The 12,537-nt window shown below is 45.8% G+C and overlaps 1 protein-coding gene across 2 annotated transcripts in view; it reads right to left on the bottom strand.

The window, feature by feature from the left end:
* EFCC1 (EF-hand and coiled-coil domain containing 1) overlaps positions 1 to 1,930 on the bottom strand; it is a 76,644-nt gene extending 74,714 nt beyond the window's left edge. Inside the window, exon 1 of one of the 2 annotated variants that reach the window (XM_056861621.1) lies at positions 1,253 to 1,930. In XM_056861621.1, coding sequence (XP_056717599.1) covers positions 1,253 to 1,930 — 678 coding nt within the window. The remainder of the gene's footprint in view (positions 1 to 1,252) is intronic. The other variant, XM_056861627.1, reaches the window with a different exon arrangement.
* Positions 1,931 to 12,537: the final 10,607 nt, after the last annotated feature.

Raw genomic sequence — 12,537 nt, 5'->3', positions numbered from 1 at the left:
TCTCCTCACTCTCCATTTCTAGCTGGGCTTTGTAAAGTGGTCCTCTGTGGTTTGATAGAATGTCTTGGTGATGGTGGAATTCTAGAGATAGAAGGAACTTTGTTTCATTTCTGCTAGCAGCATGAACTTGTTACAGCCACTTCTGCAAACACAGCTTGTGTTCCAAAGTGTTGATGCCTGCTTGAAAACTCTCTGCTTTCTCCTTCTCCTGCCACTCCGATCGGATCTCTAATCTGTTACTTTCAGCCATTTCCCCACCCCCCACCCCCGAACTAGAGCAATTTCACCACAATGGGCAGAGAAATGCTCAGTCGTTGTGTTTTAAAGGAGATGGGGAAGAACAGTCTCTTTAGGGCTTCTTGATAGGAAGTTTTTGCCTTTTAGCTGCTGAAGGGTAGAGCTGGTTTTGGCGATTCACAGAAAGGCCCTCTCAGCACTATTTTTCGTGCTGGTCGCGTCTGTTCATCCTGGTTCTTCGGAATACTCCCTCCACATGGTCTGCCTGCCTATACATATTATCTGACAACTCCTCGTCTCTGTAGAGCTTTTTGCTTGGCCAGATTGAATGCTAACCCTTCTATGGTAAGGCAGGGCAGAATTCTGAATATACCATACTCAGACAGGATCTGCCCTTGCTCTTCTGGCTCCATTGACTCATTAGCCCATGCCCTTTTGGAAGGCCGCTTTTACGAGGAACTTCGATCGCACTATATTTCCCCCCTTTTAATATACAAACCCAATGTCTCTGTGACTGGCATAATGCCTTTTTTACTAAGCGACAGGGACCCCAAGGCTACGTTGTCAGTGGCAAGATTTGTTTCAATCCTGATATCCCTCCAACACTAGATATATGCTGCTCGAGATCAACGGATCAAGGAGCTTCTAAGGGATAAAAGGAAAGGCAGGCCCTCTGTACGTTCTTAGAGGTACTTTCCCCAGGGGCGTTTTCCAGGTGGCAGATTAAGACCTGGGGGACAGCCTGGCGGACGCTCCTTCCATTCCCCACCTGCACCACGGCAGCTCCCTAACTTCTTCTTTTTAAAAAATTATTTTTCTTCATTTAATCTATCCATAAAAACAATATAATAATAATAAAGAGAAGAACAAATAGTATTCGAATTTAACAATCAAAACTCCCTAACTTCCCCCCGCCCCGGTCCGACGCCAGACGCGCGCCGCAGCCCCGCGCCCCCGGCCTTCCCCACGTGCCTTCCGCGCCCACCTCCCCCCGCCCCCGGGGCCCGAGGCTCACCTGCAGCGCCAGGCTCCGGGCATCACTGCTCTGCAGGGCCGCCCGCATGTCCTCCACCAGCTCGCGGAGGCCGGCGTTCTCGTCCTCCAGCTTGACGATGCGGTCCTCGGCCCGCTCCAGCGCCACGATCTCCTCGTAGCACTCCCGGGAGCACGAGGCCGGCGGGGGGGAGGCGGCCCCCCGGGCCCCGCCGCCGCCGCTCCAGCCCCCCTCCCGCAGCCCCGTCCCCCTGGGGCGGGGGCGTCGTCGGCGCGGGCTGCGGAGGCGGATCTGGGTCTCGACGTGCTCGCGGTCCGCGGCCGCCGGCAGGCGAGGCAGCCCCGCGCCCGGGCCCCAAGCCCCGAAGTAGCCGCACAGCTTGGCGTGGAACTGGCGGAAGGTCAGGTGGGGCGGGAGGTCGCGGCACGGGCCGGCGCCCCCCTCCTCCCCCTCCTCCCCCTCCTCCAGCCCCAGCACCCGGCAGAGGGTGCGGAAGTCCTCGGCGGGGAGGCGGCCCTCGCCCGCCCAGTCCAGGTGGTGGAAGAGCTCCTGCAAGTACTGGTCCAGGCCGGTGGCCAGCACCACCACCTCGTTCTCCACGCCCCGGTCCAGCCCGTAGTGGTGAGCCAGGGCGCCGACCAGCCACTGGGGGCGGCGGGCCGGCCGGCGGTAGGGCTCCCGGCCCTCACTCGCCTCCATCGCGCCTGCCGCCCCACGCCCGCCTGCCCGCTCCCACCATGCTGCCCGCCCGCCCCGTCGGCATCGCGCCGCTCCCGCCCGACGCCCGCCGACCCGCGCCCCGCCCCGCCCGGGCAGGCAGGCAGGCACGCCTCCCGCCCGCCCCTGGCAGGGGGACACGGCGCGGAGGAGACGGGGGCTTTTTCTCCACCGAGGGGGCTGCGGCTCTGCTTGGGAACGGGGGTCCAAATGTCCCATTTCTCGCACAAGCTGAGGGAGGGGACAGGAAACGTTTCACTTCGACTTTCTTTCTTTTTGCAAAAGCTAAAGGCTGCGTGTGTGTGTGTGTGTGTGTGTGTGAAGTGCCGTCAAGTCGCTTCCGACTCGTCAATGAAAGTCCTCCCAAATGTCCTGTCTTTGACAGCCTTGCTCAGGTCTTGCAAATTGAGGGCCGGGGCTCCCTTTACAGAGTCCGTCTATCTCTTGTGGGGCCTTCCTCTTTCCCTGCTGCCCTCCACTTTCCCTAGCATGACTGTCTTTCTCTGTTTCTGTACGTCTGTACCTTCAACACGGGTCGCATCAGTTAGTTCTTTTTCAGCATCTGTACTTTGTTGGAAGGTATCGCCATGAAAACCCCCAAAAGGGGTCGGCCATGAATCGGCTGCGACTTGACAGCACAACACACGCAATATAATATCTCCCTTCAGGGGGTAAATTTCCAGGGGCAGCGGGTCTCAAGTCCCCTCTGGGACTGGGGGGGGCAACACCCCCCCCCCAGCATCCTGTAACTCCTCAGGCTGTCAAGGTCAGCCGTGTTTGTCTTTGTTGCAACTTAAGAAGTTCACGGGACCTACAGGGCTGGTTTTGTTAGTTTGTTTTTGTAAAGATATGGGGGGTGGGGCGGCGTTCAGTGGATAATACTGTCTGGGAAGAAACTAGAGAGAGATAAAGTACCTGGAGGAAAGGGAAAGATGAACCGAACTGATAAAATTCATCTAGCAATCAGAAGGCCTCGGTGGTTGGACTGAAGAATATATTTGCTCTAGCCTCTGACACAAACTCTGATGTAACTTAAGGGATCAAGGAAATTATGTTAGAAAAGAGCAAAAGTCCAGTAGCACCTTAAAGACTAACAAAAATATTTTCTGGCAGGGTATGAGCTTTCGTGAGCTACAGCTCACTTCTTCAGATTAAGGAAATTATGGTTTGCCTTTGTAGGTGAGATAGTCAGAATTGCAATATGACTGTATCCTGGTGGACTCTGCCTTACACAGAGAAATGGACTCGTCTCCAATTTATCTTTAGCTATGGATGGGGTGGGAGGGGAAAGCTGGCTTCCTAAAAGTGGCCAGGTTATTCTACTACCTGGACCCTCCTTTAAATAAAGAAATTTAAGAAGAGGTTAGATGGCCATCTGTTAGCAATGTTGATTCTATGATGAGAGGGAGGGCATCTTAGCCATCTTCTGGGCATGGAGTATGGGTCACTGGGGGTGTGAGGGGAGAAGGTAGTTGTGAATTTCCTGCATTGTGCAGGGGGTTGGACTAGATGACCCCGGTGGTCCCTTCCAACTCTATGATTCTATGAAATACTTATGAGGGGGAGATGGGATTCCTCCCACAGGTTCGACCTGTCACATCTTGCAACAGCAAGAGAGGGATATTGTCTTCATGCCCAGGTTGTGGGTTAGTCAGAGCTATCTGGCTGACCACTCAGGATATGCAGTTTAAAGTTTTCTCATCAGGATCTGACAGAACAGCACCAGTTCATAAATAACATAAATGTTCTGAATCCAAACATTATTTATTTCAAATAATATTGCTTCACCCAGCAATCCAAAGGTACTCGGGGTGGACTACACAGGAAAAAATATTTTTTTTAAATCAATATATCTAATTCTCAACATGGCCCTGTCTGTGAATACTTAAATACAGAGAATGGGACCATGGACAGATGACAGATTGCCTGGTGGATAGAAAAGAGAGAACAAAGCTGGAAAAGGGGAGATGTTATGGGGCTTTCAGGGGAAGGAAGAGAAAATAATGGGGGAGGTGAAAATGAGATACCCATGAAAGTTCTTGCGTGTCGAACCCTGCGAAGGATGGGGCTGCAAGCTTTCTGGGTGTGATTCCGTTATATTCCAGCCTCTAAAGAGACTTCCAATGATGAAAAAAAGCATCACAACTACAAGGTTGATGAAAAGTTGGGGTGGGGAGAGGGGTGGGTTTGCTGATGCTTGCCAGTTTCTCTCTGAATGGCTAGGTATTGAACTCTTTTCACATTGTCTTGTCTGCTGAGAAGTCTCAAACATCACCACAGAAACTTTCAATCTTGCTGAGTATTTCAGGGCACGTTGCAGAGTTCACATTCAGACCTGTTGGATCATGTCCATTAGCTTAATGTGAAGTAAGAGTATGCCCTAGAACACATCCAATATTACAGCTGTGCGTTACATGAGGAAATAAGTATTTGACAGGAAAACTGTTTTTCCAGGAAGCTTGTCTTCAATTTCTGATGGGATCTTCAGAATGCTGCACATTCCCATCCACACAGAATGCAAACATGCTTACGTACGTAAATGCTGTTAAGTCACAACTGACTTATGGTGGCCCCAGCAAGGGGCTTTTAGGAAGCAGATATTTCATACTTTTTAATTTCAGGCCCCAGCAAGGGGCTTTCAAGAAGCAGAGCTTGGTTTGCCAATGCCTCCCTCTGCAGAGTCTTCCTCGGTGGTCTCTCATCCTAGTAATGACCCTGCTTATCTTCCGAGATCTGACAAGATTGGGCAATACCATGCCACCTTCCCTCCCACAAACATGCGTAGACTAAACTAAAAACAAAAACAAAAATACACCAACATTGTGTCAAATCAAGTTTGCAAAAGATGGGAGCAAAGCAGGGGAATGATATCATGTGGATGCTCCCCAAACCCCACTCCAGCCTGGATGCCAATCTGGAGCCACATCTCCATCTGGAAGCAACTCCGAGCACTGAAAAATGCCAATGAGTTCCCCAGAACACAGTTTGAAAACCTCTGTTGTAGCACTCCTAAGGTTCCAAAGGAAAACTGAGATTAGAAGCACTGCAGTAATCAAGAAGTGTATACTGGGAAACTAAAGAATACTAATTAGACAATTTTTTAAGTGCACCTGAAAGTGGTTAATATTCAGTCTCCTTGTGAAATGGACATTTAAAATATCCCTTTCATTCACAAAACATCCCTACTCATTGTGAAACTGAATACATTTTTTCAGGAAGCCTACATAACCAGGGATTTTAAAATGGAAATGCTCACAGACCCTTTATTATAGCAGCACCACTCAAAAGTAATAATTCAACAGTGTTTCTTGAATGATCAAAGTACATGACTCCCCCATGTTGGCTGCTGGTTTTTGTCAGCAAAGAGGTTCTATTTTCTTCCTTTTGTGCTTTGCTGGGCATTCATTTTCTAACTCCATAAAATGTCAAGAATGAAGCTGGTGTTAAGGAATGGAAATGTCAGAGGCCCCAGGTTTTCAAGGAAAATAAGTATATATTTACTATAGGCAGTGATTACAGAAGGCAGTGAAGCTACTATGTTTACAGGTAGTCCTGTATGTTAAAAGTATACTGTTGTTTCCTTCTGCTGCTGCTCTTTTTGTATAGAGCGATACATGGGCTTGAGTCAAAAATTATGATCTATCTCAAGGTTTATAGCAAGGGTGGGGAACCTTTTTTCTGCCAAGGGCCATTTGGATATTTATAACATCATTAGCGGGCCATACAAAATTATCAACTTAAAAATTAGCCTGCTATATTTGGTCAAACATTTAGCCAAGAGGCACGACCGGAGATGGCTCCGAGTGTCTGCCACATAGTTTCTCCACCGCCCGGGTGGGAAAGGGTTAACACAGTTTCTTGGGCGGTCCTAGCATCTCCATAGCTAACAACTCTTCTGCAAGGGGGGGGGAAAGGTTCCTTTTCTCGGCAAAACAAACTCACATCTGCCTTGAATAGAGGCTATTCCTGTCCACGGGAGGGGAGCGGATCGTCAGTCTTACATCCTTCTGAGCTAGAGATCTGCCAGGACCCATGAAGGGCCAGACCAAATGATTTCGCGGGCCTTATAAGGCCCCTGGGCCTGACGTTCCCCACCCCTGGTTTATAGGATGTAGCCTAAAATATGGTTATTTTCTCACATACATACAGTTAAATTAACCTAGCTTCAAATAAGTATGATTGCTAAAAATGCCATAAAGCAGAAATATTTCACTGATGAAGCAACCAGTCTTTTTACAATTTTTTTGTTTGCAAAAGCTTAAAATCATTCAAATTGTTATCATAGTACTTATGCAGACTTTAAAAACGGGCCCCTTTTCCACTTGACAAGTCGCCCCAAATTAAGAGGGATTCCAGACCCAGTTAAAACACACTGGTTAGGGTCCAACATTTGCAGACTAAAACGATGGTCCTTCTTTCACAGTGAGTTAAGAATGGTTACTCAATTTCCAAGGCAAAGTATTTTTGAAGAACAAAGGGGTCCATTTACTTGCCTGCTTGAATGAAACAGAGATTTCTTATTATTCATATGATGAAATGTGCACACTGATAGCACACAATTACTCCTTGGAATTTTCGCAGTTAGTTCCCCAGTGGCTCAACACCTGAAGGATTACACGCTTGTGTTTTCATGCACATGGAGCCAGATAGAACATAGAAAATCTTCTCAGTTTGATCCTATGCCCAAGTTACACCTGCTGGGTGTGGAATAGACTGCTACAAAATCCCTTACACCAGAATATCAGATCTTAAACCAATGTAATCTGTAATGGTAATACCAGTGCGGCCTTATCATTGTGCTGCCGTTTTGGGATAGTGGCAATATACCACCAGTATGACAGGCAAGTTAGCAAATTTGGAGGTGAAGCTCATGAAACAGACCTTAGAATATTCCGCTTGCAAGAGAAAAATCTCAACCATTCTTTTATATTTTTCACTAATGTTTTATTTTATAACATAATATGCAAATATGAAGTTCCAAGCCTTGATTAAATTCTTGCAATAATTCATTCTGAAATGTTAGTAATGTTAATCGGGAACAGTTGCCTGAAAAAACAACTATGTTAGACTGTCACACGCAACACGTTTTAAATCTGCTTTGTGTATGGAAATAGACTGTATCAACAAATGTACCGTAGATAAACAGCGCCCTAAGGATTGCTCTACCTTTTGTCATTCAATTTGTAATTAAATTCCTAGATGTCCTTAATGCATACAAACAATATCTGTATTATGTATCATATGCCATATCATTAAGAATTAAAGTAAAATAAGCAGAAAGGTATAAATATTTTAATAAATAAATACAATTCTATCCATTCTTAATGTTGTCACCCTATATTATGCAAAGTCACATCTGTTATTTGCAAGCTTTAACTTAATGGATCTCAGGCCACAGCTAAGACAGAAGGATCCAAGGGGGCAGATGTTGAAAACAATCACATTTGGTTTGTTCCAGCTATTTTAAATTGTAAAATGTCCCCTAGTGAAGAGAATTGATTTAAAGACTAACAAAATCTTTACCAGACTATAAACGTGTCAGCGTAAATTTTACCACAACACCTGCAGTTTCTGCTTGAGTGACTACTGAGTTTCTGGTCATTTCTATCACTGGAATAAAGACACTAAATTTGTGGTATAGGACACTGGGCTTTTGTTGAACTGTTAGCTGTCCATCTGCCGTTCTTCTGATTTAAAAGAGGAAAGGATGAAGAGTTGGTAAGGTAAATCTTTTACTTTTCATTCAGTCAACAATAAGGACCTTTGCTGGTCAACACAATGTGGTTTCATGTTCAGAAAAGGTGAAATCATTAAATGAATGGATACAGCATTTGAGGTATAAGTGTTGTGTCCCGCCCTCCATTATTAGAAAACCAGATTATTTTCCATAATGGGATTCTTCTGCATCTGAAAAAAATCAGTATAACACAATCTGTATAATAGAATATTGTGCAAGCATACTCCAGGTCACTGGCTATACAAGACAAAAATGGACAGACAGATGGTAGATACAAGGTGAACGCATATTTAATGTTTTATCTTTAATAGCAGGAACATAAAGAGCCATTTCTTCTAAGGACAAGGAAGCAAGCTGGACTGAGATATCTTTGGTTCGCAATGATATGAGCTGATTAAGTTAATTCAGTTTATTCCAGATAAATATGTTACACTAGTGTCACAGAAGCCACTTACAGAAAGCTTGTGGGCAACTATTTCTTATAAGAAGCCATTTGTCTGAAGCTGCTCTCCAGATCCCTTGTGATGCTCAGCTGATTTTAATTATATCACTCAGCATAATCTTCTGGGGAAAAAGTGATTATGTTGATGCATGTGAAACTGGTTAAGCCATGCAGATAACCTGTCATATAAACAGTTACCTATGTGTCACAGTGACATATGGTCCCAGTTTCAAATTCCTAGCGTACTGAAGGTATAACATATAAATTTATATAAAAATGTTAACATGCACTAGTTTTCTTACAATGTATATTCATTCTTATAATAATGATGTAGGGCAAGTTATTCTTACTATTACATTGTTGTAGTTAAAGCCAGAGTGTAAGCAGATGTGCTGAAATCCACCCAGTGAGAATGATCTATGTAGTGAGCATTTGTATCTTGTTTGTACCCTGTAGCAACCCACATCTAAGCACTTTCCATGAACAATGTGAGGACAAGCTCACAGCACAGACCCACAAGTAATGTTGCTAAAGTTTAGAATGATGACTTCAATAAGAATTGTCCTTGCTTGCAATACTCGATTGTATTGAAAGACCCCAAAAAAGGATTTCCCTCCTGGAAATTCTTATTCCATTAATCATCAAAAAAGAGATACATTTCAAATGCACCTGCATCATCATTATTCATCAAACTAGGTGGGCATTCATAAAGACTGGTAGGCACTGTTGGCACAAGCCCAGATGTTGATTACTTTTACTTCTTGCTCACTCTTCGTGAAACTATCTTGCTTTGCAGAAGGTTACCAGAAGTTTTAAAGATAGGAACTGTGGTTCACAAAACAATAACTCTGGCTCCTGACTCCAGCAACCCATTCCCACATTAGAGGATAACAGGAAAAGGGCATGCATAATGTAAATAATACCTATACCTTCATGTCTGGTCCCTACATTATAATTCACAAGGAACAATTCAAGAATATGCATGTAACAAACAAACAAAAAGTTGATTTAGAACCCTTGATAGGATGCAAGGTTTTATTTTAAGACGTGTGTTTATTTATTTACTTTATTTATTTATGGCCCACCTTTCTCACTGGGACTCAGGGTGGAATGCAGAATATGAAACTATGCAGTTAGATACCCTAAGACAAACAATAGACAATGCAACAGGTCTAGCATTACAGAGTTAGAAAACGATGCAAACCAAAAATTGTCTAAGGCAAGGTATCCTATAAAAAACGTAGAAAGTAGAATTCCAAAGGCGGAAGACAATGCTGTGAAATCAAGAAGATACCTACAATACAAGACCGCAAACCCATTCCATTGTAAAATCATCCTCCAGAATGGTGCCATTCTACTACAGTTCTAATCCCTTTACAAAAACAGTAGATGTGCTTGTGATTAGTGTGGCAGTTACAATTAAAAAAGAGGGGTGTCAACCATCAGTTATGCAATGAAATCAAACTCAAGCAGCAAATAGTGTCAGAGAACACATGAGGCTTTCCTGAGCGAAAATCCTCTATTTTGGTAAGAGGAGACCAGAAAACATGGCATTCTGCAAATATCTTCCAAACCTGTTGAAAGCTTGGCTGAACAACACAAAGTTGTTATGGTATGGCATCCCTTGTTGCTACTTTGAGCGCAGTTTCTCTGGTGTGGAAATGCCTTGCAATGATTATTTCAGCTTGACAGCTGCAGCCAGGGAATGGGATAATTCTAGAACATTGTAACAGCAGCAGCAATTGAAATAAACTTAAAACATAATAAATGAAAACAGTGTGCTGGAAGGCATGGAGGTGCTGAATTCAGAAAGTTATAGTTCAGAATTTTGGTGTCATTGAATATATCACTTTTTATTTCTTACATGATAGATTCTAATTTAAAGCAGACCAGGATGTATACACTAAGACAGGGGTGTCTAACTCAGTTGTTATGAGGGCCGGATATTAGGGCTGTTGAATTAAAAAAAATTCGGTATAGTTCGGATTCAGCTGAATTCGGCCTGTTTAGATTCGGGATATGCCGAAGTCCGAACTCCCCCACTTCGGGTCTGTGTAATTCGGCGGGAATTCAAAGTTCGGGAAAAAAATTCGGCCGAATAAAGCCATTAAAAACACAACCGCGCCCTTCCGCGGCTCTGGGGGGCATTTTTGGGGGTAGAGGTCCCAAACTTTCAGAGGAGCTTCAAAGGACCCTTCTTGCCAGACCCCCCAAGTTTTGTAAAGATTGGGTCAGGGGGGGCTGAGATATGGGCCCCAAAAGGGGTCCCCCACCCTTAATGTGCATCTCTGAGCAGAGCTTGCCGCCCAGCACAAAGCTCCCAGCCCCGACAAACAGCTGATGAGAGCAAGGGCGGGGCAGCTGCCAAGAATTTTGCAAAGCAACACAACTGCAAAGCAACACCTTTGCAAGCAAGCAAAGGGCGGGGCAGGTGTGAAGAATTTTGCAAAACAATACAACTGCAAAGCAACACAAGCACACAATGCAACACCTTTGCAAAGCAACACCTGACACCTGGGAGTTTGCAAACCATGGAAAGGGACAGAGGCAGTTAGCTATGCATAATGAGCAGGAGGGGGTGGAATTTCTCCTTTTGCATTGGACTTGGGACCAGGCAGATGCATTCTTTAAGTCACCATTTGAAAACCAGTTTTGAGCAAGCATCAAAATAACCTAACTGATCTTATGAATGAGGGAAAACCTGAAGACATAAAAATGAAGCCCCCCCTCAAACCAGGGAGAGAGAGACTGGAGGGGGAACACACACCCCAGGCAGAACCGGCAAAAGCCCCCTTTGGCTTCCCCACCCACCCACAGAAACTGCTCCCTCCCCACACACACACAGACTCTGCTTTCCCCCCCACACACACACACAGAAAAGAAAAATTACAGATTAAAGCCCCCAAAGGGGTCTTACTGTGGCTGTCTTCTGTTCCATCAGGAGGGGCTGGGAGGCTGGGTAATCCAATATGATTCCATTTGTATCCAATATGAGATCCATATGTATGCATCTCTCGAGGGTGATACATTCATCCCAATAGGGAAAAGGGGAAAGCCCATATCTCGGGGGGCCCTGACCCAATGTTTACAAAACTTGGGTGGTCTCTTAAGAAGCCTTGTCTGAAGCTCCGCTGAAAGTTTGGGGTCAGCACATCCAAAAATGCGCCCCCTGCAGCCACAGAAAGAGAAAAGGGGGGAGCCGATATTTCTGCCCCCACTGAACCCATCTTTACAAAACTTGGGTGGTCTCTTAAGAAGGATTGTCTGAAGCTATGATAAAAGTTTGGGGACTGCACCCCCCAAAAAGCGCCCCCTGCAGCCATGGAAATGGAAAAGGGGGAAGAGGAAAAAGGGGTGGAGCCCATATCTCGGGACCCCCTGACCCAATGTTTACAAAACTTGGGTGGTCTCTTAAGAAGCCTTGTCTGATGCTCCGCTGAAAGTTTGGGGTCGGCACACCCAAAAATGCGCCCCCTGCAGCCATGGAAAGAAAAAGGGGGGAGCCCATATCTCGGGACCCCCTGACCCAATGTTTACAAAACTTGGGTGGTCTCTTAAGAAGGCTTGTCTGAATATGACCTGAAAGTTTGGGGTCTGTACCCCAAAAAATGCGCCCCCTGCAGCCACGGAAAGGAGCGAATGTGCACAAGCACCCCCGCACACGCACACACGAGGATTTCCCTCTCTCTCTCTTTCCCCGGCGGGGCCGCACATCAGCTGATTCCTCCAGTACTCAATCCTGACTGATTGGCTAGAAGAAGACCCAGCTTGGCCACCGATTGGCCGGGGGAGGAGAATGCTGCTTACTGAAGGTTATGCTGCTTACTGACGGCCCCGAATTGGCCGGATTTATTCGTGAATTCCCAAACTCGCTGAATTCGGGGCCCCCCCGGTTGCCCACCATTTTTGAGTTCGGTTCGTCCTGAACTAAAAACCACTGAATCAAGGGAAATTCGGCTGATTTTCAGTTCGGGCCGAACCGAATCAACAGCCCTACCGGATATGACATAAATGTCACTTGGTCGGGCCAAGCAATGCCTCGCCAGCCCAGTTCGAGAGTGTGGGGTGTGTGGAAGGGATTGAAATCGCCAGAGCGCAACTTCGGCATTAGACTCTACCCTCCAGCACCTTATAAACATCATAAGGACTACATTAAGATTAGAACCTCACCTCCAGACGCCCAAGTGAGTAGATAAGAATCTTTCGTTCTTCACTGGCGTTATCGAATAACAAGGGGTAGAAGAAAATATTCCTGGTAACCGAGTTCCTCCCTTAATTGAACTGGATGATTTTGCTGCATGAGATCCATCAGACAAAGCAGCAGGAACCTTATCAAACTGATCAGCTTAAACTAAAACAACGAGCTTGAATGATTGACTTAAGATCTGCCAATCCGACGCGTCCTTAAAG

The sequence above is a fragment of the Euleptes europaea genome, chromosome 1 (genome assembly GCF_029931775.1).
Source record: "Euleptes europaea isolate rEulEur1 chromosome 1, rEulEur1.hap1, whole genome shotgun sequence".
Classification (NCBI taxonomy): Eukaryota; Metazoa; Chordata; class Lepidosauria; order Squamata; family Sphaerodactylidae; genus Euleptes; species Euleptes europaea.
This window is presented reverse-complemented; position numbering and strand designations above follow the sequence as displayed.